General features: G+C 36.9%; 1 protein-coding gene across 1 annotated transcript in view; it reads left to right on the top strand.

Annotated features, from left to right (window-relative positions):
• Positions 1-26659, top strand: part of HIF1A (hypoxia inducible factor 1 subunit alpha) — a 46054-nt gene that overhangs the window by 12329 nt on the left and 7066 nt on the right. Inside the window, exons 2-12 of the mRNA XM_058162923.1 lie at positions 7534-7724; positions 9399-9544; positions 10831-10915; positions 14647-14759; positions 17588-17790; positions 19038-19144; positions 19993-20140; positions 22513-22733; positions 22865-23148; positions 23783-23908; positions 24759-25168. Of these exons, the coding sequence (XP_058018906.1) occupies positions 7534-7724; positions 9399-9544; positions 10831-10915; positions 14647-14759; positions 17588-17790; positions 19038-19144; positions 19993-20140; positions 22513-22733; positions 22865-23148; positions 23783-23908; positions 24759-25168 (2034 nt within the window). The remainder of the gene's footprint in view (positions 1-7533; positions 7725-9398; positions 9545-10830; positions 10916-14646; positions 14760-17587; positions 17791-19037; positions 19145-19992; positions 20141-22512; positions 22734-22864; positions 23149-23782; positions 23909-24758; positions 25169-26659) is intronic.

Genomic DNA, 26659 nt, shown 5'->3' with positions numbered 1-26659 from the left:
AACCAAGGACCCAGAGTCTCGAGGAAGAATGGAGAGGCACACACTGCAAGATGCTTGAAGTCCACTGTGAAGTTTCCACAGTCTGTGTTGATTTGGGGAGCCATGTCATCTGCTGATGTTGGTCCACTGTGCTTCATTAAGTCCAGGGTCAACGCACCCGTCTACCAGGAGATTTTGGAGCATGCTTCCTTCCGCAGATGAGCTTTATGGGGATGCTGACTTCATTTTCCAGCAGGACTTGGCACCTGCCCACACTGCCAAAAGTACCAAAACCTGGTTCAATGCCATGGGATTACTGTGCTTGATTGGCCAGCAAACTCGCCTGACCTGAACCCCATAGACAATCTATGGGGCATTGCCAAGAGAAAGATGAGAGACATGAGACCGAACAATACAGAAGAGCTGAAGGCCGCTATTGAAGCATCCTGGTCTTCCATAACACCTCAGCAGTGCCACAGGCTGATAGCATCCATGCCACACCGCATTGAGGCAGTAATTGATGCAAAAAGGGCCCAAACCAAGTACTGAGTACGTATGCATGTTTATACTTTTCAGAGGTCCGATATAGTTCTATGTACAATCCTTGTTTTATTGATTTCATGTAATATTCTAATTTTCTAAGATTGTGAATTTGGGGTTTTCATGAGCTGTCGGCCATAATTATCAAAACTATGACAAATCAAGGCATGAACTATCTCACTTTGCATGTAATGAGTCTATCTCATATATTAGTTTCACCTTTTAAGTTGCAGTACTGAAATAAATGAACTTTTGCATGATATTCTAATTTTTTGAGTTTCACCTGTATATTTACTATCATGTTGATGAAATTGTCATTTAAAAACTGTGACAACAGTGATGCCTCCACAATTACATGAAAATGTGTGTGGATTGATTGATTGATCAATCAATCATTTTGATTTGATTTGTGTGCCACCCATCTTGTCTAGAGGCATATCATTATCTGCCACCTCAAACGGTTGCCAAGTCCAACTACTACTGTCATGGAGTTTGTAATCTGCATGAAAAACAATTTGTTGCAATATAATACTGATATAAAAAGTAAGTTGACCTGTTTAATTTGACACTTACAATTACATGTTTGTAATTGTCTCTGAGTTTTCTGAGCAACCTTATAGAAGTGATCTATCATAAAGTAGTGTTTGTTTTAACTTCCCAGTTTAAACTACAATCTTTATCATTTAAATATGAGCCAGCAGTGTGCTGCTGCTGCCAAAAAAGCCAACACAGTTCTAGGCTGCATAAACAGAGGGATAGAATAAAGATCACGTGAAGTGTTAATATCACTTTATAATACCTTGGTAAGGCCACACTTGGAATACTGCATTCAGTTTTGGTCAACACGATGTAAAAAAGATGCTGAGACTCCAGAAAGAGTGCAGAGAAGAGCAATAAAGATGATTAGGGGACTGGAGGCTAAAAGATATAAAGAATGGTTGTTGGAATTGGATATGAAAGGAAGGGCAAGGGATGACATGATATCAGTGTTTCAATATCTCAGGTGCTACCACAAAGAAGAGGGAGTTCAAGCTATTCTCCAAAGCACCTGAGGGCAGGACAAGAAGCAATGGGTGGAAACTAATCAAGGAGAGAAGCAATCTAGAACTAAGGAGAAATTTCCTGACAGCTAGAACAATTAATCAGTGGAACAACTTGCCTGCAGAAGTTGTAAATGCTCCCACACTGGAAATTTTTAAGAAGAGATTGGATGACCATTTGTCTGAAATGGTTGGTATAAAGCTTCCTGCCTAAGCAGGGGGTTGGACTAGAAGACCTTCAAGCTCCCTTCCCTTATTCTATCTTCTACCTTGGAATTTCTTAGTGGTCTCCTATTCAAGTGATAATTGGCCCTTTTGCTGCTTAATTTTCAAGGTAAGCTAATATGTGGTTTTAAACTGATGTGAAAATCATAGTAGTGGCAGTAGAAGTTCAGTAAAAAAGATACTCTGTAGACAGGTTACTGCTATTTAGAATGTTACCTGCCTTTTTTCCACAGAATCTTTCTTGGTAGTGGGGCGAAGACAGACTGGTTCAAGGAGATATGCGCCTTTCAATCCTTGAGCATTTAGAATCTGATAGACCCAAATGTATTGCTTAAAAATCGTATAATACTTTTTTGTTAAAATTTAATTTTCACTCTTGTTCAGTCTTCCTCCTGACATCCATGCAATTCTTGCAGAACATTGGATGACTCCAGTGACAGTGTGATATTGTTAATGGAGCAGTGTCATTTCACTCCAGCATTTTTGATTTCGTCACCTGGCAGCTTTCTGTTAAAAATTATGAACATCAAGATAGGTGCCTTTAGTGATACAGAAACTCCCCAATGCTTATTTCTGAAATGAACTCTGAAGGGGAAGAAGAAATTACTTTGTCCTTGCCTACTTCCATTCCATCAAAATACCAAGGATTATATCACAGGAACAAAAGTCATTGAGAGGTGAAGAAGAATTGGCATGCCTACAGTTGCTTACCAGAAACACAAAGGACATTTAATAACCCATCAATAAAAAAAAACTTTGATAGTTTGCAACTTCCATTTGTACTTTTTCTCTATGTATTTCCTTTGGACGTGATCATTTTCTTAAGGGAAAGGGGACTCAATTGCTTGTAAAAACAATCTGCTTTTTAGGCAGTGCCTAAAAGCTCCTGTGTCTTTAATGTAATTCATCTAAGAATTAGCAATGGTTGCAGTATAATAAAAGGGAAGCTAGCAAATAAAGAGAGGAAGTATTCCTGGAACAAAACTACAACCTTCTTTTATTAGACCTTTTCAGGCAGTTGATAGAACTGGCTCAGACATGTAAAGATACGTTCATAATCAGAACAACCCTGAAATACTGTTTCCTGAGAAGAATGAATCCTGCTCATGCATACACATTTCACATTTCTCAGTAAAATTGAAAATGCTCAATCCTGGTTCAATAAATTGGTTCATACAACTAAGGCCATAAATCATGGTTTATGAACCTGTGGGTGAATTCACAGAAAATACTAAATTGGTATTGCTTATGATTTATTGTGGTGTGTGAACACACACACACTCATATCTTTTAGTGGTAACAATTGTAAGTACTCTTTCACTCTCCTATAGCATTGTTTGTAATGTTTTTCAGTTTGATCTGACAATGGAAGAATGGTTTTAGGATGTATGGTACATGTCAAAGGTATCTGAAGCTATATCAGAAATGTGGTGGACTAATCCTTCCAGAGATTTAAGATCAATTTTACAATAATTAACAGAAAGTATTTAACATTTTTATTAAAATGAACTAAAGACTTTTAAAAAAAAAAATGGATAAATATTTTTAGTTAAATTAACATTTAACATTTCATTTCAACTGCATGTTACTTTGTTTGCTTTCTGAATTCACAGATAATCAGTGTTGATTGAGGCCACAAATATAGGTTAATGTTGGATTCAAAAACATAAATGCTAGGCTGTGTAAGTTGTTTTCAACATGGTTTATAATATTTACATATTTATTTATACAGAATATCACAGTGATGGCGCACCTATGGCATGTGTGCCGAGGGGGCATGCAGCGCTCTCTCTGGGCACATGAGCTGTCGCCCCAGCTCAGCTCCACCGCATATGTGCACGCACCTCCCAGCAGCCAGCTGATCTTCAGGTCTCTGCTGGGGGGGGGCGCACACATTTGCAGGGGTGGGTGCATGCAGGGTGTGCATGTGGGGGTGGGGCACATGCGCAGGGGCTGTGCGCACATTGCATTTTGAGGATTTGCACATGCACGCTTTGGGCACTTGGTCCAGAAAAGGTTAGCTATCATTGGTATATCACATTTACTAAGCACTTGAATCAGCACATAAAGCAAGTATTTAAGAGTGTTTTAAAATATCTAGCCAGTAATTAGAACTACATATGAAAAGAAATACTGAAAACATTTTTTTTTTACTTCCTGCTGATTGTATCTAAAACATTTATGTCAGTGTCTAGTTCTTACATTTATCAACAGGATAGGTTTCCTGAAAAAAAAAAGCCTGCATATGAGTGATTTTTAAAAAATATAGTAAATATTGATTATTTGATGATAAATTATATTAAATAACTGATAGTGGCTTTAACCAAACTCTTAATTCACTATTCATCTATAAATCCTTGCTATAGTTTAGCTAAAGTCTATAAAATGACCAGCAGTAAGTGTCTTCAGATCTGCTGTATTCTTATCTTCTTAGACTTGGGATTAGCAGTACACAAAATAGCAGCAAAAGGTATTTATTTCAGCCTCTTGAAGACTTAGCAGTGTTGACTTCAAGTCTTAAAAAAAATCCCTCTTTACATAATGCAGTAAACTTCGTTGTCAACAACTGTAGGTTAATTGTTGCAAAATAATAGAAAGTATACATAATCTTCAAAAGAATATCATGGATAGAGTTGATCAAGAATCATTTCATAAATAAGTTACATTCTTAAATCTCTAGATCCTGGATATTCTTTTATTCTTCTTAGTGAATCTTAGCAACTAAAATAAAGGTTTATACTATACGCTATCCAATTGGCCAATGTAATAAATTGTGTCATAAGTCCTCTTTTGGCCTTTACAGATGGTTTTCTCATACACCTAGATTTAAAAAAAAAAAAAAAATTCTGGACCACATAATATGAAGGATTACAGAGCAGAAACTGTCCCATGTGGAAGTGCCCTGAAAGACTTCTTGAAAAAGACCTGGAGGTCAGAGTTAATCTGATGGTATTATACTCAGCTTGTTAAGTGTTATTGAAATTAAAAAGAGGCAAAGCAATAGAAGGAAAAGAACCATTGAAGGAATCAGTAGAAATACCAGTTGAATTGAAAAGCCAAAACTGAATTTATAAAGAATGGGGGTGGGGGGAAAAAAAGGATCTCAAGAAAACAAAGGCAACTAAAGTCACGCATAGAAGGGTTTAAGAAAAGACAAATGTGCAGCTGACATGGTCAAAGGAACATCGTGGCAGCCTTAATTTCTTACTCAAGCAGCAGCGGGGAGAACATTGCCTTGTGATGATTTACCAGCAGGACCTCTGGAGAGAAGCAGTGTTGGCTTTTAGAAGATCTAGGAGGGTAGGTCAGGATAGCAGAGATCCCTGCTTATGCTCAGTGTAAAGATAACAAGCAGGAACAGTAGGATAGCTGAGACCACAAGTCTCTTGAGCTTTCTGGTGGAACTGAGCTAGGCTTGGAAAACTGAAGAACAGGGTTTGATCATCTGGGGCTTTTCTGGGATGAGAGAACAAAGTGGGACAGGGAAGTTGGGGACATGGCTGCAATAATTATTTGTGTCAGAAGGGCAGTGCCCAGAGGCTCTGCTGAATGGTACCAAGTTTAAGAGCTTTTGTGCGGACCTAGGCTGGTTTGAGGGTGGGGGGATAAATTGGAATAGTAATATTTTTTTTATTTAGAACCAGTTCAGTTCTGATTTAGATTTTAAAAACCTTTCTACAATTAAAAATAGTTTGATTTACCTCAGGGTACTTCTTAACTGTTTATTCAACTTTATTCGAGTTAATTCCAGGGGATCTTCCCCAGGGGAAGATCCTTCTCTGTGGGGGCTCCTACTCTTTGGAATGAACTTCCCCCTGGTTTACGCCAAATACCTGACCTTCGGACCTTTCGCCGCGAATTGAAAACATATTTGTTTATTCACGCGGGGCTAGCTTAAACTTTTTAAACTGTTTAGTTTTTAAATTTTAAATTCTATTTATATTTTAAATTGGGGTTTTTAGATTTTAATTATTTTAATTTCTCGGCCAAATTGTGTAATAAGTTTCTTAATTTAGTTTTTAATATTGTATATTGTGTATGTTTTTAGCCTGGCTGTACACCGCCCTGAGTCCTTCGGGAGAAGGGCGGTCTAGAAATTCAATAAATAATAATAATAATTATTATTATTATTATTATTATTATTATTATTATTATTATTATTATTATTATTATTATTATTATTATTTGCATGATTTTGTCCTTATACTGGATTGGGAGCTATACAGTTCTCAAGGAGATGTAATTCCAGAGAGCAAACACCATGACACAGATGACACAATCCCTAGGTTCAGATGATCTTGTTTAATTAGTTTATGAGTTGGACACTCTTAGTATGATATTGTTTGATTTAGTTTCAAACCAATAGAAAGCTAGGCAGTATTCTATATAGAGAGAACTGCCTTTTTAGACTTGCAAGATTCGGTTAACTCAAGATTCGGTTAACGTAGCTTTACAATAAAGTAGAATTAGCATATCTGGTTGGGTTCCCTGTGGGGTCTACCTGGTAAGACTGGCAGGTAGAAATTGGGTGCTGGTAGGAGACATTGAGTCCACCAATCAAAAACAAAAATATGATTGCTTCTTTACAGAAGCTACCTGAAAGTCTAACACTTCTGTTTAATTGCTGCTATAAGGATCTTGCATTGGTGATTGGATGAATATTTCAGTTAAAATGTTTACAAACAGCACTCAATCTTTTTGAGGTTTGAACTTGTTTCTCCTGATCCAGTTGCTTTCAGGCTCTAGATTAAAGAGGCTAGTTATAATTGTTTGACAGTTTCTTCAGAAATTAAAGAGAATTGATTAATATGATCCTTTCAAAGACATTGGACTTATATGGAAGAAAGCAACTAGCCTGAATTGTGATTTGCTGTATGTAATATCAAACGAGAGATGTTATAATAGACTATTGATAGAAGACAATTCTTCAAGATTTGTGTAAGCTTCACTTTTGCATTGTTACTTGTTAAGAGACTGCATATGAGTATTCAATGTATATACTTTCTTGTCTGCAAATGGTAATTGAGTAAAGGGTATCTTAAAATTAAATACAGGCAGGACCGAGGTGCTTATTGTGGTGATTTATAATTCTAGGGAACGTGTTAGATGATTACACTTTTCCAAAAGGAGTTGATGTATGATTTATGGATGCTTTGAACTTGATCATGCTCTAATTTTCTAGATTAAACCTACAGCCCAGAGCCTTTATATCATTTAAGATTTTTATAGGCCAACTCTTACCATGTTCTGGAAGGAAATGACATTATGAATGCTACTAATAACCTTAAAATTTGACTGCAAAAAAGGCCTCCACAAGAAACTGTATTTAGAAACTTTAATTAGTATAGGAAGTATTGTTTATTATCTTTAAAGTTCTTGTACTTTGGATCATCCTGCTCACTGAAGTAATCTGATAAGATTGACTTTCTGTTACAATGAGCTTATTGGGTCTTCTCTGTAATTAACTCAGGACTGACAAATGCACCCATTTCTTGGCTTTTTTAAAAGCTTCTAAAATGCACATTTCAAAACAAGGTTTTTGTTGCTGATTTTAATATTTCAGATGTTAATAAAGTCATAAACTATTGATAGATTTGTGGATTGCAAGAGTATGATGATGAATAGATACAGAAATGTGCATTGGGGACAAATATTTGTTTGTGAATCTTGACTAAGTAGTCTAAGAGCTCATTTTCATGATATTTTTTAGCCACGTGTATGGATTTGGATATTGTGTTTATTTTTGTAGGATTAGCTCGGAACGCAGAAAAGAGAAGTCCAGAGATGCAGCCAGGTGTCGGAGGAGTAAAGAATCAGAAGTGTTCTATGAACTTGCTCACCAGTTGCCTCTTCCCCATCACGTGAGCGCACATCTTGATAAAGCCTCTGTTATGAGGCTTACAATCAGCTACCTCCGTATGAGAAAGCTGCTTGACGCAGGTAAGCATTATTCTTGCAGATGGGTGAAAATTTCTCAGTGGCTGGTGAATGAATACTTTGCTGGCTACGGTGCTACCATCCGAAACTATATCACTTCCTGGCAGTTTCTTTTTATCTCCCCAATCTCAAAAAGTCATTTCTTAGAATTGTAAGGCCAGGGATCTTATTTTTTTTTATTTCACAAGCTCTTAACCTATTACTTCCATTATTGTTATTGCTTCAAAGGAAAGGACTTGCTGGTATTTTGAAGACTGTAGGCACAAGGCTAGAATGCGTAATAAAAATCATATCTCTTAGAACATTTTTTAATCTTCTTCTATTTCTAGCTTCATTGTACATAACCTTATTTATGCATTAAAAGTTTGCTTCATATACATTGCTTCTTAGCATTTAATACTTATTGAAGACTTAATTAAAACTCTTCACCATGGCAGGTGTGGTTCTAGCATTGATAAAAGTCATGCTTCTTTCAGACTTTGAAGCTCAATATGTGGATGAAGATTGAAACTGAAAAACTTTGGTACAGAGACAAACTACTATGTATCCGTAATATATTTTGGCAGAAAAAGTATTCTGTCCACCTTTCCAACAGTTTACTCAGGAAAAACCTGAGTTATAACAAAGGATGAATTTTGCTACCTAAAAACAGAGAGTTTTCTGTTAGGCTGTAAGTCCGACAGGTGACATTACTTAAATTTATCCAAAGTTAGAGAAATGTTAGTGTGTGTTTCTTGAAAGTCATGATGCTACTTTAGACAGCAAAGCCCAAGAGGCTAGCAACAGTTAATTTTGTGCTATCCAGAACAAAAGCAGTAAAACTTTTCTAATTTTTCTGAGACAAAAAAGACACAAAGTATGGTTTGAAGGCACATGATGTCTAAAGTTTGCTGGACTAAATTTGGTCAAATGGAAGGCTGTCTTGAGAGTTCCACATACAGATGCAAGTGTAATATAATAAATCCTGTTTTACAATTGTTGGTGACTTAGCCTCTTCTGTTTGTTCTTGTTATTCTGAAAATACTACTGATACCCAGATAAGGCAAACTTTTAAGAAGTTGGTATCAAGGACAACATGCTCACTACTAGACATGTAATATTTAGTGGACAGTAAAATAGGTTGCTTTGAATCTAATTAAAGATATTTATGTCTTTCTGAAACTCACTTTTCCAAGTTATTGGTACATTATTTAATTCCATTTAGATGCTGTCCAATTTCAAATGATTCTGGGCAGTTCTTAGATATAAAAACCAATACAAATCAGAAGTAATCCCAGCTAATATGCAGACCAAAAAACAAAAATGCATTGGCAGAAAACCAAGCCTTTAAGGCTTCATGCACCTACAATACTTTTCATTTTTTAGAGAGAACATATGCTTGAACAGTCACTGCATGGTTGTTGCATGGTTACAGAATAAAGTATTTATTCCAAACAGAACTTCATTAGCAGCCCTGAAAGTTTTTGTTGTATCAGTTCTGTCCATTGATTATTCGGGGTAGAGTATTATAAAATTGCACTAAAAATATTCCCAGGGTGATATCCATATAGTCTCAGTACGCTTGATCCACAAAGCATGGTTTTAGATTTTCATTTGGTTTTGGTTTTATGGCAGATGATACATTGTTTTTTTTATAGTGATGGGTTGCAGGCATTCAATATGTACTGATTCTTCTAGATGACTTAGAGGCAGAAGCTGAAATGGAGACACAGTTGAATTGTTTTTACTTAAAAGCTCTGGATGGGTTTGTTATGGTCCTCTCTGAAGATGGTGACATGATCTATACTTCTGAAAATGTGAACAAGTGTATGGGACTCACTCAGGTATGGCATAAATCATTCTTCGATTGTGTAGAGTATTATTTATTTTTATTCATTTGTTGACTAGATATCTAACCTTTCCCCTAGGAGTTCAAGACTGTAGGCATAAGCCTCCGGCCATCAGGTTTTTTCCCACTATAACAATCCTGCTGGAAAATGACTAGACTGACATTGCCTATTTATCTTCTGTGGCTGATAGTGGGTCACCATGGTCATAGTTCACTAGATCACTAAACTGCAATGACACAGATGTTAAAAATTATTGTTGTTAAATTTATTGTAGTCAACTGGCATTTATTGTAGTCAACTGGCGTATTACAAGAGGCTATAACTTTCGAATTAAAAAATAAAAGCATGAAAATCAGTAAAAGTCAATAAAATTATTCATTGTAATGCTATAAATGCAGATAACAAAATACTAAGGAATATAAATATTGTCTACTAAAACAGATGGATTATCAATTTATGAATAAGAAACTAAAATGCTCACTTTATAAGTATCAAGCTGCAAATGCAAATTTACATCCATCCCCTTTCCTCCCATCAATTAAATAGTTTTATGGTTACAAGCATATCTTTACCTACTTTGGTATAAAAGAAGTCCTGTAGGTTAATAATAATATTAGATATAGTTTTCATTTGTTCGTTCCAGATTTATGAAGGTTGGAGCACTATGCCATAATATTTGAAGGCTGAAACCTGGTCTATGAGATTGTTTGTCTTTCATTAGTGTTTGTGGCGTTTCAATCCCTTCAAGCATCCAATCCCTTTGGATTTAGAATAATTTATTGTGAGCCTTTCTTATATAGTTTATTTATTTATTTAGTGTATGGCAAATACATGGGCTTATAGTAGTTCAAATGTTATTGTCCAGTCGACCCAGCCATTCAAGGACAGGGTGGTCTATGTTGAAAAAAAGCAGACATTGGGCCAGTATAGAGAGCCAGGAGTTCTACAAACATGTCTGGCTGCCAACTATCGTTAACTGCCAGTTCTTCAAAGTAGTCTGGCTGCAACTAGTTGCTAGTCATTTGGTTCACACTACCATGCTATCCAAGGTGCACCATGAGGAGGCGAACTACCATCACACCCCTCTTATATAGTTATCTGCTAGGACTGTAGATTTCTTCTAACGTCAACTTGAATTAGACATAGTGTGGCTGCATCATTGGCATAGTGAATTCCTAGTGACTATGAACAGGGTAGTGAACTAAGATTATAACCAATATTTTTTCCTGTGATAAATACACAGTGCTAAATGGAGCTTTTTCTCCCCTCCTCTTTGGCAGTTTGAGTTGACAGGACACAGCGTGTTTGATTTCACTCATCCATGTGATCATGAAGAGTTAAGAGAAATGCTCATTCATCGAAATGGTAAGAAGGAAAAGATAGTGGAAAATATATGTAGCTTGAATTTGACTTGTTGGGTTATTGGTGTTCTCTGAGCTTGTTTTCTTTTAGACATTTCATTATCAGATTGGGTAACATCAGTGCATCAGGAAATGAAATTTGTGGGCTGTTTATATGGTTGCCCTACTGGGGCATTGTTATTTCTTGATCTTGTTTATCTGATGTTAGGCATTCTTTGATGAAAATCAATGCTTATAGGAGAAAAAAATTCACAAACACCACTTCCTTAGGCATGATGATTATTTTTATCCTTGTAATGAAACATCTGAAAGAAAAAAAGCAAGCCCAGAGAACACCAAGAACTCAATGAGAAACATTCAGAGTTTTGCTTTGAGACCAGATGGTTGTGCTTGATTAATGTTGTTAAGCAATCCCATAATTTATGTTAATTATAACAAGTTTGCTCCCAAATACAATCTTATGAAATTTTAAATTTGTAAAAATTGTAACTTCTACTTGTAAATTATAAATTGAATTTGAATTGGTATTTAAAAATTAAAAAGTTGTGCTTTAAAAATTAAAATATAAAACACTTGGTGTTTACTTGTTGATATCTGAAACTTGTCTTGAATAGTTTGGATTAAGTAAGAGATTTTCATCCAGTTCATGTACAGGTACTCCTTGACTTAACAGCAGTTTATTTAGTAACCATTCGAAGTTACAAGAGCACTGAAAAAAGTGACTTATGACAGTTTTATCACACTTACAACCATTGCAGCAACCCCATAGTCATGTGATCAAAATTCAGGTGCTTGGCAACTGACTCATTTATGATGATGGCAATGTCTTGGGTCATGTGATCACTTTTTGCGCCCTTCTGACAAGCAAATCCTGAGCTATTCCGGGGCCGGAATAGCTTAGGCTATAAGGAGCCTGTTATTAGAACACAATAGCCTGCAATTACTGCAAGTTCAAGCCCGGCCCAAGGTTGACTCAGCCTTCCATCCTTTATAAGGTAGGTAAAATGAGGACCCAGATTGTTGGGGGGGCAATAAGTTGACTTTGTAAATATACAAATAGAATGAGACTATTGCCTTATACACTGTAAGCCGCCCTGAGTCTTCGGAGAAGGGCGGGATATAAATGTAAAAAATAAAAAAAAAATAAAAAAAATCAATGAGGAAGCCAGATTCATTTAACAACCATGTTATTAACTTAATAATTGTAGTGAGTCACTTAATAACTGTGGCAGGAAAGGTCGTAAAATGGGGCAAAATTCATATAACAAATGTCTCACTATGCAACAGAAATGTTGGGCTCAAGTGTGGTCACAAGTTGAGGGCTATCTGTATATGCCCTTCTCTAAAGATTTTTTTGATGTGATATAGAGTAGGCTTTTAGCCCCAAATTCTGTTTCTCATCCCGATTTTTTATGTATGCAATACATATAACAATGTACATGTTCTGCATTTGTCTCAGAAAAAGTATTTCAAAACAAAACAGTAAATTACTACATAATACAGCCATGCAGTTGGAAGCAATAGTCTCATGTGCTAAATTGCTGATTTCCTCCCAACACTAATCTCACCTTACTCCATCCTCTCTAAACCAAGAGCAGTAGGGACAAGATTCATAGGAAAAGCAATAAAATAATTAGTAAATCTATGCAAATACTCCTCCATTTAAGAACACAATTAGACCTGGGATATTGATCATTGAATGAATCAGTTATTAAGCAAGTCATGGAACTGTTTCACTCAACAACTGCAATCCTGGCTCTCCAGTTGCGGTTGTTAACTAGAGCGCTGAGAGAGGTCCTCAACTGCCTGGGATGGGGGGACCTCATATTTGGTGAAAGTGTTGGTGAATACTAATGTTGTGGAAGGTTCACAATGCTGGGGTTCTGGCACTTTGTGGGCCTCTGTGGCTCAGACTGCTAATGCAGTCTGTTATTAACAGCAGCTGCCTGCAATTACTGCAGGTTCTAATCCCACCAGGCCCAAGGTTGACTCAGCCTTCCATCCTTTATAAGGTAGGTAAAATGAGGACCCAGATTGTTGGGGGGGCAATAAGTTGACTTTGTATATAAATATACAAATAGGATGAAGTCTATTGCTAACATAGTGTAAGCCACCCTGAGTCTTCGGAGAAGGGCGGGATATAAATGCAAATAAATAAAAAAAAAATAAAAAAAATCAATGAGGAAGCCAGATTCATTTAACAACCATGTTACTAACTTAATAATTTTAGTGAGTCACTTAATAACTGTGGCAGGAAAGGTCGTAAAACGGGGCAAAATTCATATAACAAATGTCTCACTATGCAACAGAAATGTTGGGCTCAAGTGTGGTCATAAGTTGAGGGCTATCTGTATATGCCCTTCTCTAAAGATTTTTTTGATGTGATATAGAGTAGGCTTTTAGCCCCAAATTCTGTTTCTCATCCCGATTTTTTATGTATGCAATACATATAACAATGTACATGTTCTGCATTTGTCTCAGAAAAAGTATTTCAAAACAAAACAGTAAATTACTACATAATACAGCCATGCAGTTGGAAGCAATAGTCTCATGTGCTAAATTGCTGATTTCCTCCCAACACTAATCTCACCTTACTCCATCCTCTCTAAACCAAGAGCAGTAGGGACAAGATTCATAGGAAAAGCAATAAAATAATTAGTAAATCTATACAAATACTCCTCCATTTAAGAACACAATTAGACCTGGGATATTGATCATTGAATGAATCAGTTATTAAGCAAGTCATGGAACTGTTTCACTCAACAACTGCAATCCTGGCTCTCCAGTTGCTGTTGTTAACTAGAGCGCTGAGAGAGGTCCTCAACTGCCTGGGATGGGGGGACCTCATATTTGGTGAAAGTGTTGGTGAATACTAATGTTGTGGAAGGTTCACAATGCTGGGGTTCTGGCACTTTGTGGGCCTCTGTGGCTCAGACTGCTAATGCAGTCTGTTATTAACAGCAGCTGCCTGCAATTACTGCAGGTTCTAGTCCCACCAGGCCCAAGGTTGACTCAGCCTTCCATCCTTTATAAGGTAGGTAAAATGAGGACCCAGATTGTTGGGGGCAATAAGTTGACTTTGTATATAAATATACAAATAGGATGAAGACTATTGCTAACATAGTGTAAGCCGCCCTGAGTCTTTGGAGAAGGGCGGGATATAAATGCAAATAAATAAATAAATAAAAAACTTTTCCCCTCAAAAGGGGTGGAATTATTGGCATTCATTAGTGTTTTAGTTAGATTTGCAGTCCGTTTCTCCCATGCATCAGAGGATTTCTCCTCTCTGTAAGAAGGGGAGGGGAAATCCTTTGGCATGCTGGTAGAATAGACTTAAAATCCAACGTCCCTTCTGCTTGCAATCTTCCCTGCCAGCTTCTCCAATGATTTACTGGGGAAGCCAGGAGAGAAAATTGCAGTTGTTACTCAAATGATTTCGGGGCACTTTGCAATTGGTTATAAATGCAAACAGATTGCCAAGCACCCAAAATGGAATCATGCAACATTTTATGACAGCTGGAAGTGCTTTATGGGCCATGGGAAGTGCTATTGTGACTACAAATGGTCGTATAAAGATACCTGTACAATCACTGATTAAAGAAATTCATAGGTGAAATACATAGGTGAAATTCAATGTAAATTACACATAGTGTTTTGTATTGTGTTAATCTGTTTCTGTATTTCAATTGTTGTCATCTATTTCCTTTCATTCCCATTGTGGTCTTTTTGTATTAGGATCCATTAAAAAGGGAAAGGATCAAAATACAGAACGGAGTTTTTTCCTCAGAATGAAATGTACACTGACCAGCAGAGGAAGAACTGTGAATATAAAATCAGCCACATGGAAGGTAATTTTCCTTATGCTCTGAAAGAAGTGTATAAATAAATGCTTCAAGAGCATTTGGAGTACGCTTATGTATTATAAGATGCTCCCATGGCATCTCAAATTGTTTGGATGCTCCATATTTTTAAGCTTTTTTAAAAAGTCACATTCTAGTTATCTGTTCTGCGATTATAATGTCATTTTAAAGTGCTCTACATTAAGAGCGAAATTTCTTATAGTCTAGAATTTTGTTCAAGGTTGGCACTAAAAGGGGCAAACTGTTCCCTGTTGCTACAAATGTTCATCCACAGAGAACAATGGTACTTGAAACAAACCTTTTCTCAATGTTCATGTTGGGGCACAGAAATATGGGGGATGATAACCCATAGAGCTACCAGAAATCCAGTCTACAGGGAAAAAACCCCAGAATGACATGGCTGCAATGATCAGCTGATTATACTGCAAAATTATACTTTCTGCAGTTGTTAAGCATTATTATATCATTTTACTTATGTAGTTTGAAGTGGTAAGATTTCCAATCCAGTGCTCGCCCATAAAAATAGAATAATTGATGTTATGTATAAAGATTAAATAGAGTAACGTTTTCTTTGATATCTTTAAGCAGTTAAGCAACCATGATGGCTATGAGTGATGAGACGTTTCACTGAAAAGTAGCATTGTGTGAAATATTTTTTTAAAAAACACAATAGTACATAAATGTTTTGGGACTGGTTTGTTTTGTTGTGTTGTTCAAGAACTTAAATCTAATATTTTAAGCATATTAAAATAATTTGAAGGATGGAGAGAGAGTCACAGTGTCAAATCTGTGAGAAAAATCTATGTGTTTTACATTAAAGGTTTCCTGATGACGCTTGGGGAGTTTCCCAGCGATCTGGAGGGCGACTCTCTTGAGCGCTTTGTTGACCTCTGGAATACGGTGGCGGCCAGGGCACTCCTCGGCAGCATTTACCCCTGAGCAGCCTCTTCCCCCCCTTCCCCCCCTCCTCCCCCAAATCCACCCCTCACAGCTCCTTGATTCATTGAGGAGCTCCAGGAAATGAAGGAAGTGAAGAACCGTCTAGAATGATGCTGGTGAAAAACAAGAAGCGAATGTGACCGGACACGAGTAGGAGCCCAGATTCGAGCCTACTCTGTGGCGATAAGGGCAGTGAAGCATAATTACTTTCCCTCCCTTATTGCGTTTGCGGAATGTTGGCCAACTACACTGTTCAGAGTGTCCTGGACCCCTTGGGAAAGAATGGAAAGGAAGATCCAGTTTATGTAAGTTGTGATCATCTGGCCAAGCATTTCGTGGATAAAATCTCTCACATTCACTCTGAATCACAAATTGGATGGACAGAATCCACTGAGATGATAGAGGTGATGTCTTGTGCGGTACCTGGGAGATTGTGATTGTGAGGAAGTCAAGTCCTCTGTGGCCTGGAATTTGGATTCTGGCTACAGGCAGCAGTTTGTTAAGGGATGGGGAAGTAACAAGATACACTGGTCTGTCCCCCAGCGAAGAGGCCAGGCCTGGATCCAGCAAGATTGGACAACAACAACCTTATCATTCACCTTGTTTTTTCTCAGGGATTAAAACGATGGGGTTATAGTTACAGAGGACTCTGGAGAATATGAATTATCTAGACCTCTGACAGGATGGAGAAAAACTAGACTCGACCCAACCTAGGCATGATTGAATAGACTTTTTTCATTCTTAATGTAGTCCTGTTTCTCAGAAAAGAGCAGGGCCACAATCTAGGGCTCTTCCTGAACTCTTGTTACATGTTACACTTCAGCTGTGGGAGCTGCATTGGTTACTACTAGGTTTCCAAGTGCAATTCAAGCTGATTGTCATTGCATATAAAGTACTATATGGTGCAGGGCCTGGACGTCTTAGACACTAGTGTTCCCCAATAGTTTCTGCACATTTTGCATGGAAAGCTAGGAAGCATCTGCTAAGGATTCTTAGCTACTAAGGAGGTATGGCAGGAGGGGAGGGTGTTCTCTGTAAGAGCTCCCCTTTAGTTTGCCCCCACCCTCATGGGCTTCCAAGAAGCGGATGAAAATTTGGCTCTTCCCAAAGGCCTTTGAGAAATTAATTATAACTATTGGCACCGTACCAAGCAAATATTAGCTCATTAATTTTAAGTTGTGGAAATAGATTTTGGATTTTGTAAGTTTTGATTAATTATAATATTGATTAATTAACTAGATATCTGTTAGGTTTCGGGTGCTGATAAATCTCATTAACAAATTAATTAACCTGGGATGAAATCGTTCATAGACATTGGTATGCTTTATGTATATTACAAACCACGACCTCTCCCCCGCTGCAAAAATTGTCTTCCTTTCAGTGATAATTGCTCAATCATACAGCTACTCGGGGACCATTTCAAGAGAGAAAACTGGAGCAATATGGATCTTTTTTCTGTTGATTTGAGTTCTTTGCGCAATATATAGGCAACCAGACCAAAACTATATAGCTGTGAACTTTATTTTGGCATTTGTTTTAAACAATTAAAATTGTTTTCAGTGAAACCTACTTGCTACTGCTGGTGGACCTAGTGGTTAATTTCACTTAACTTTTTTAATACTTGAAGATGTCATCCTTTAGTGCTGCAGACTAACAATGCAAATGTAGGTCCAGAAACAATGGGAAATGGGATGGCTGTATTGGCTGTAGTGAGGAACAAGCTTCTTTTGGCTACTTTTGCCCAAACTAATCCCTAATTCAGCTGCCAGTTAAAGAAATGACTTTGTAATATGAATAAATGGCACTTGAGATTGCTTCTGTGTTTCTGTATCACATCATGGATAAACAAAAATATTTTCTTTCTTTTCAACACTCAGGTACTTCATTGCACAGGTCATATCCGCGTTTATGAGAATTGCAATAATCAGACTGTGTGTGGTTATAAAAAGCCTCCCATGACGTGTTTGGTATTAATTTGTGAGCCTATACCTCATCCATCAAATATTGAAGTCCCGTTGGATAGTAAAACATTCCTCAGCCGCCATAGCCTTGACATGAAATTTTCCTATTGTGATGAAAGGTAAAGCCTGTGGACAACAATGCCAATGCATAACCTCACTCTCCTCCACTTCCAAAATGGATTCCCTGTGAATTATCATACTCACCTGTTTGCTGATGGCGTACTGTGCCATTTTACTGTATCGTGCATTTATTTGTTAAAAGTTGAGGGAGAGAATTATTTAAATGATGATGTAAATTCATGTGCATCCATCGGTTTTATAACTTCAGTTTCATAATTTTCAATTCTGAACAATGAAGATGCAAAATGATTTCTGTTCTGCTTTCCATTTTCCAAAATGTTTTTAAATGATAAAAAAAATTAAAGATCGTGTTTAAAACTTTTCCAGTTTTTAAGCAAATTATTGGAAACAATTTATTTAATTAGCTAGCATATATTAAAGCTAAAGCAACAGTTACATTACCATTAAAGTAATAGATATCTTTTACTTTAATGGTAAAACCACTTCTGCTTTCTCTGAGTTTTGTGGTATTTCATTTCCTTGCTCTGTGTAACACTGCCATCAAGTGGCTGAAATAATTTTAAATTTGGCATTCCCCAGTCTGGTGTTTTTTAGATGTGTTGGACCACTTCTCCAACCTCAAGCAACAGTATTAGTCATGCTAGCTTGGAACAATAGAACTTACAGTTCAGCACACCTGATTGGGGAATGGAACTAATAAGACAAAGATGATATTCTTATATGGGAAAAGTATAATGTATAATTGGTGTAATGCTGGAATATTTTTTGTTTTTGTGCTTATGATTTTTTCTTTGAGATAAGCAACAATCCTCAAACCTTTATCTTTCCAACTGATTTTGTCTCTGAGCACAGATCATATTGTAGCTACTAGTAAAGCTTGCATTGTGATCTGTGTTTATCTAATTAATGCAATGTTTAGTTCCATTTCATTCTGTGTTATTTCCGTTGGAATTTTATTTATAACATCTCTCCATGCACTTTGGAAGAAGCATATTTAAAAACATTAAATGACACGATTCTGTTGATCCCCAAAATGCAAAATAAAACCAGTATGTAAATATTTTTTAATTTTGATTTTTTTTCTAAGCTGCTTTGAATCAAGCAAAATCGCTAAACTTTAATCGTTCTAGCTCATTTTGCTTGTATTATGCTTTTTGTTTTAGTTGAAACAGATAATAAATTGCAATAGCTTCTTTTCAATGAACTTTAAATAAGTTTCAAATAAACTGTACCTGTAATCTTTAGAGATATCATAAATTTACTTTTTCTTTCTTTTTGCATAAAGGATTACAGAACTAATAGGGTATGATCCTGAAGAACTCCTGGGGCGTTCTGTATATGAATATTACCATGCACTGGACTCTGATCATCTGACCAAAACACATCATGACAGTAAGTTGATGAAGGCAGGACAGGTGCATGCTGTTCAGGTTTCATTAACATATTCTGTGCTATTTATCATAAATCTTGTACACATTATGCCAGTGTTTTGTCAGATACTGTGTATGCTATTGTGCAATTCTAAGCAATTCAAAAGTTCTGGATGAGTATATTTTGAATGTTGGAGAGCTAATTTTGGGCAAAGATTTGCTGCCATAAAGAAATGGCAAATTTACAAGTGACTAATTGTAAAACAGCAATGCTTGTCATTGTTGCTAGATGGATGTAATTTGCCCAGTAAGTGAAGAGGTAGAGGAAATGTCTGAGTCACAAATATCAAATTACTTATTTGTGCCCGTGGATATCAACTTCATTAAACACAAACTGGTAATGCTCACAGAAATGGTCTCTCAGCATATTACTCTTGATTCATAAATACCCATACCTAGAAAAAGACCATACTAAAAACAAGCATGTAATTATACTCAAAAATAGTCAAGAACAAAGCATATATACACATGGTGAATCAAAACACTCCTTTATTCTTTGCCATCTCCTTTAGCTTACTCAGATGCCCAACACTGACCCTAGTTCCAATTACCGTTTAATTTTTTTAAAAAGAACAATTATTATTTATTTAGAAAATATTGCATATATTAATATTAAAAGCATTCTTGGGTATCAAGATGTTTTAAGAGGCCGTAACTTTATTTTGCAGTATTCTGGCCACCCATTATTTTCATTGAAAATAATTGCTTTAAAAAATGGCAATGCCAATTAGAGTTGAGTGAGTGTCTGGCAACCTACTGGGCAATACAGTCTTCAGTATATAAATAATTTGGGTTTCTTTCTTCTTCCAGTGTTTGCCAAAGGGCAAGTCACCACCGGACAGTATCGAATGCTTGCCAAGCAAGGGGGCTATGTCTGGGTAGAAACTCAAGCAACTGTTATATACAATACTAAGAATTCTCAACCACAATGTATAGTGTGTGTGAACTATGTCTTGAGGTAAGTTTTGTCTGTAAATGCTCTTGGGTGTGTGTGCAAATAATCAGCCAGGTATTAAGCCAGCTTTTTGAAGAGAAATTATGAGTATTTGTCTGCTTGATGTAATGCTAATGTCCTTGGTAACAAAATTTACTTCTTCAATATGTACTGTATTTCTTTGTAAGTATATTTGTTCATTTCTTTGTTATGTTGAGGTGATTCCTGTATGAAATCTTTAGTTTGTCTTCCTACTGATTGCCCATAGGCTTTCAAATCTGTTTGTGGCAGTGCTATTTATACTTTGAGAACCTGCATCAGGGTTTGATAATGGATGTAGTTATTGCAACAAATAAGGTCTGCATGTGTGCCACTCATAGGTTTTCTTTCTCCAGTCTGTGTATAGAATTCTGTTGGAATATTGTGCTTTCAGATAGAAATACATACTATACATAACATTATATTAATCTTCAATGCAGATATTATTGATTGATTACCATTTGATGGCACTAATTTGAGTGCCATAAAATTAGTGTCAATTCTTAGTGACCATGATAATATAGTTATTCTCCAGAATGATCTTTTCCAACCTGGTCTATCGTTTTTTCCAATGGTACACCCTCACCACTGTATTTGAGTCCATCTATTTTGCTGCTAGTTGGCTTCTTCTCTTTCTTTCTACCTTTCCTACAGCTAGGTCTTTGCATAATGTATCTGAAGTGTGATAATTTGAGTGTGGACAGTTTTGCCTTGAGTGAAAACTCTGGGTTGATTTGTTTGATGATTCTTTTGTTTGTTTACTTGGCTATCCATGGTATACTCAGGGATCTTTTGCAACACCAAAGTTCAAAGGTGTCAATACTTTTTCTATCCATCTTCTTCAACTTTTGTTTCCATTGAATATCAGAGGAAAACAATTATTCAGATGATTTTGATATTTGTAGTCATAGACATATCCCAGCATCTGAATATCTTTTCCAAGGCCTTACGGCTACTTTATGTGAAGTATTTAATCTCTGCTGGTTCTCTCACTGTTGATAATTTTAAAAAATGCAAAAAGTATCCATCACTTCAGTACCCTGCCTTTTTTAAGGGTGGTTACTGTGTTTGAGGCAATTCATTTAGTCTTCTTTATGTTTAATCTTAGTCCTGTTTTTAATATGCTCCTTGACTTTTCATTATTCAAACTTGTAGTTTGTTTGTATTTTCAGCTATCAGAGTAGTTTCATCACTATAGCTCCTGTTCTTGATATTGCTTACTCCAGTTTTAAACTATGCTCATCTTCCAATCCAGCTTCTGCATATAGGTTGAATTAATAAGGTGAGAGTATAGATTCCTTTCTCACTTTTTGCCAACCTAGAGCCAACAATCTGTTTCTCCATTTTCTGTCTCTACTATGTCTTCCTGATTTGGGTCTAAATTTCACATGAGGACAGTAGGTATTCTGAGATTCCCATTTTTATATTTGCATGAACACTTTTCACACTTTGCCATGATGGATACAGTTGAAGGGCTTCCTGTCATCAATGAAACACATACTGAGTTGAGTATTCTTTCTCTTTCTTGATTAATGATTATGCAATGTGAATCAGCAATTATATCTCATGTTTCTTGGCTTTTTCTAAAGTCAGCTTGAACCTTTGACATCTCCCTTTCCATGTTGTGTTCTAATCTATATTGAATATCCTAAAGATGTGCTTGTGCGCAAAGTTAAGATTGTGTAATATTTTGTGCATTATGTTAAGTGTTCTTTCTTTGGTACTTGTATATGAATTGATCTCTTCCAATTTTTGGTCCCTGTCATTGTCCAAATTAGATGGTTAGAACCTTTGTCTGAAACGTTGAGTTTTCTGGATTAATACATTTTTCAGCTCACATTTATATTTTTGATTTTGATTCTTTTTAGGCTATTAATGGTGTGTATTTCTCGTTTTTTATAAGTTTGCATTAACATATGCAATTGAATTCATGCCTATTCCCGAAGAAATGTAATGTTATTTTAAACATGCATCTAGAGAGTTATGTGGTTAGCATTTCAAGAAAAAAACAAAAACAAACAAAAAAAAGCAGATTCATTTTATAGTAGACAGTTCGTTCATCGCTAATATTTTTTTACAATATATAATTATGAAATATTGCTATAAGTTATTTTAGGGTGCAAAGTGGTGGTAAAACCTAATAGTTTTGGATAGTCCACCATCTATATTTACACCCAGAGTTTTCTTCAGTAAGCAGAGACTGTGATAAATGCTCAGGGGCCCATTGCCTTGACACAGTATAAGGCCAAAATATATTACATATATGTTTCTTATGCAATAGACGTACATTGTAAATAAATGTGCATTATGCAGCTCTCAATATCTCTTTTATCATTTCTGTCTTTATTCTTTTGCAGTGGAATTGTTCAGGGGGACTTGGTTTTTTCACTTCAGCAAACAGAGCGTATGTTGAAACCAGTGGATTCTCCTGAGATGGGAATGATGAAAGTACTCAACAAGAGTGATCTGGAAGATAGCAGCAGCCTCTTTGAGAAACTTAAGAAAGAACCTGATGCATTAGCCTATCTTGCTCCTGCTGCTGGAGATACCATAATTGCATTAGATTTTGACAATGATGGTATGTGTATATTTAATCAAACATTTTTTTAAAAAGGCTAATTTCTTAAAGAGATGTTCTTGGCATATATTGAACTATAATAAGGCTCAATATTTCTTTCTTTGTTTGATGATGTCTTTTTATTTTTATAGAGCCAGATGAACAATCACCGTCTGATGACGTTCCTTTGTATAATGATGTAATGCTCCCCTCATCCAGTGAGAAACTGCAGAATATAAATTTGGCAATGTCCCCACTATCTGCTTCTGAAACAACAAAGCCCCTCTGTAGCAGTGCTGATCCAGCACTCAATAGAGAGGTGGTGGCCAAATTGGAGCCCAGCACGGAGCCCTTAGATCTTACTTTCTCCAGCCGGCGGACCCAAGATCAACCAGCTACTCCTTCTGATGGAAGCACTAGCCAAAGCTCACCTGAGGTTTGTCATTTAATAACCTTTTGCAGCATTCCATTGCTTCTGTATTAAATTTTATGCATTATCGACCTTGTATTAGGTCATTTTCCTAAGAAACATCATAAGGGGATAGTAGGGAGAAAATAAAAACTGACTGAATCTTTGCTAGTGAACTCTGTTCTGAATGAGGATTCTGATTAGAAACCTTTTATTAGAAATAATAAAACTATTATTTCACATTTTTCTTTTCTAAACAGTATAGTAACAGTTTTTAATTGCTTTGCTCAGCTAAAGATTAAAACAATTCACTTTCTTCCTTCATTTGATTTGTTTCTGTTGACAGTTAAGAATTACTGTGAGATACAGAATTTGCATTTGACAATTTGCTTTTGTTAGTATAGCCTTGTTTCCTAAGCCTTAAGCATGTTTTTAAATACAATTAAATACAATTAAAATGTGAGGAACTATGTGTCAAAATGATTGTGTGAGCTTTATTATTCCAATCTATATATCTATTGTGCCCCATCCTAATTATAGGAGCTTAGTGATTTAAAATTTCAATGAATAGACCTTTTTTCCATGACATCGGATTCATTATGATAGTGCACTTGAAATTTGGTCTCATTTTACTGAATAAAGTTGCTGGTTATTTTTACAGCCTAATAGTCCTCCTAATGATTATTGCTTCAGTGTGGATAATGAGATATCAAGTGAGTTCAAGCTGGAATTGGTGGAAAAACTCTTTGCAATAGACCCAGAATCGAAAAATCCATTTTCAATGCAGGTGAGCACATTAATTAAAACTTTTGGTTCATTCTATTTTAATATGTACACATTCATGATGTGTTACTTACAGTGCTTGGTGTAATTTTTCAAATACCGAGGTAGAATACTAAGTTCATTACTCTCTGACTAGATACAGGTGCGTGGATGAGGGAATTGACAAGATGAGTGGCACACTTGATAGATAGATGGATGGATGGATGGATAGATGGATGTAAATAATTTAGCTCTGCTGTAACTTCAAGTGGTTGCTGACTGAATTGTCATAAGTCAAAGACCACCTACAATATCCATTTCTGAGGAATCAAAATACTTTGACTAAAGTGATTGTAGTCAGAAAACCTCAAAGGGTTTGTGTAGCAATTCATATTTATTCTCTAAAAAGATGCTTCTGAGTGCCTGGCAGGGTCACCATGTACTTCTTATTTCCAGGATTTTCTGGAAATTCAGGAAAGGGTATGGCTGCATGGCTGCTATAAACTGTTATAGACAGGTGGTATATTTGTGCAACTGTGGGTTCTGGAACACCTGCTGGGGAAAGAATTTGAAATGCTGCATAATCCTAGTGTCTGGATGATGTTTATAAAGGTTATTTCTGGAACCCTCACATAGGTAATATCTGTATAAAGTAAGGATCAGGCCATTTTATCAGTCTAATGTAGCTGAACCCCATAAATCCCCTAAAACTATGTTGCTCACCATCCCCATTTCAGTAGCCTTCCCAGCTAAGCCTTTTGGAAGCAGGAGGAAAAGCAAGGTTGATAGATTCTTTGAAGATGACAGGCCTGATAGCAGTTTAATCACAATCCTGTGTTAGATTATGCAATTACGTCATGGTCGTCTTCTTTCAGGAAACAGATTTAGATTTGGAAATGTTGGCACCTTATATCCCCATGGACGATGATTTCCAGTTGCGCACCTTCGACCAGCTTTCTCCAGTGGAAGGCAATACTGCAAATTCTTCTGATGTGACTCCTGTGACAGGGTTTCAGCAAACTCCAGTGCAGTCATCTGCCACTGACACGATAAAATCCACGACAATCAAACACGAAACTGCTCCGAAGAGGCTTGTAACGCCTGCCCCTATTAACCCAAAAGTACTCACAGATCCTGCTCCCATAATCAGTGCCCCGGCATCACCTTATGCTAAAACTCAAAGTCGGACTTCATCCCCAGTCAGAACAGGAAATGGCACAATAGACAAGACAGACCAAATGAGTCCAGGAGCACCCGACTTGTTGACGGTCACTTTTGGTAACAGGTAAATGGAGTTATCTGTCAAATCTTAAAACCAGTCATGTGATCTATATCCTTAAACATGTGGATAGTAATATTTGTAAGCACTAGTAAGTCCCCTGATTCTACTTGTCTTTCTTTTGGTATTTGTCTAAAAAATAAGGGCAAAACGCTATCATTTAGGCTGGAATCTATTTTTCTACTGTGTTTCCCCCGAAAGTAAGACCCTGTATTATATTTTTTTGAACCCTGAAATAAGCACTTGGCCTTATTGCCATGCGTTCAAAAGCTCGATTGGGCATATTATCAGGGGATGTCTTATTTTGGGGGAAACAGGGTAGTGAGGATCAAAGATCACTGGGGAAGAGATTATTTTTTTTGTTAAAAAGGTATTTTGCTATTGGCTATGACAACTAATTTGTAAGCAGGGAAATCTCCTCAAATGCAGGTAGTCCTCGGTTAAGGATCCTTATTGGGACAGGAGTTTCCATTGCTAAGTGATGTTGAGACTCTAGAAAGAGTGCAGAGAAGAGCAGCAAAGATCATTAGGGGACCGGAGGCTAAAAGATATGAAGAACGATTGCAGGAATTGGGTATGTCTAGTTTAATGAATAGAAAGACAAGGGATGACATGATAGCAATGTTTCAATATCTAAGGGGCTGCCACAAAAAAGATGGGGTCAACCTATTCTCCATAGACCTGAAGGCAGGCCATGAAGCAATGGATGGAAACTAATCAAGGAGTGAAGCAACTTAGAATTAAGGAGAAATTTCCTGACAGAACAATTAATCAATAGGACAACTTGCCTCCAGAAGGAAGTTGTAAGTGCTCCAACATCGTAGGTTTTTAAGAAGAGATTGGACCATCATTTGTCTGACATGGTACAGGGTTTCCTGCTTGAGCAGGGAGTTGGACTAGAAGACCTCCAAACTCCCTTCCAACTCTGTTATTTTGTTATTCAGTCATTGGGCAAAACATTACATGACCATACCACTTAGCAACAGCACTTCCAGTAGTTCTGGTTGTGGTCATTAACCAAGGATCTCACACTTCTTCTATCTGCTACACTAGGCTATGCTTCGGTTTCCCCCACCCACCTATCTTCCCTCCCTCCCCCACACCCTATACCCTTTTGGCTGTCTTGAACTCGACCTTACATTTCTTCCCTGCTGCCTTCACTGTCTTCTTCCTTCTACTTCTGACAAAGTTGCACTTGGCTTGGTCCTTCATGAGCAGCTGCTGGCTGCAAGTACCTCGTCAACAGTGGGAAGAAGAAGGGTTGCAAGGGGGAAAAGATGGCAGATTGCACAACATGAGTGGCAGAGTGGCAGGGGCAGTGAATGGAGGGTGGCCAAAGGCAGAGACGGGAAAAAGGTATGTGGGGGGTGGGGAGATGGAAGTGCATGTTGAAGTTGCAAATACAGTTGGGCTGAATTTTGATTACATGACTATGGAGTGCTGTAGCAGCCATCACTTTAAGATACAGTACATACATTTGTTCAGCACCATTGTAAT

Source organism: Ahaetulla prasina, chromosome 1, assembly GCF_028640845.1.
Source record: "Ahaetulla prasina isolate Xishuangbanna chromosome 1, ASM2864084v1, whole genome shotgun sequence".
NCBI lineage: Eukaryota > Metazoa > Chordata > Lepidosauria > Squamata > Colubridae > Ahaetulla > Ahaetulla prasina.
Note: the sequence above shows the minus strand (reverse complement) of the source record. Positions and strands in the feature narration are given on the sequence as shown.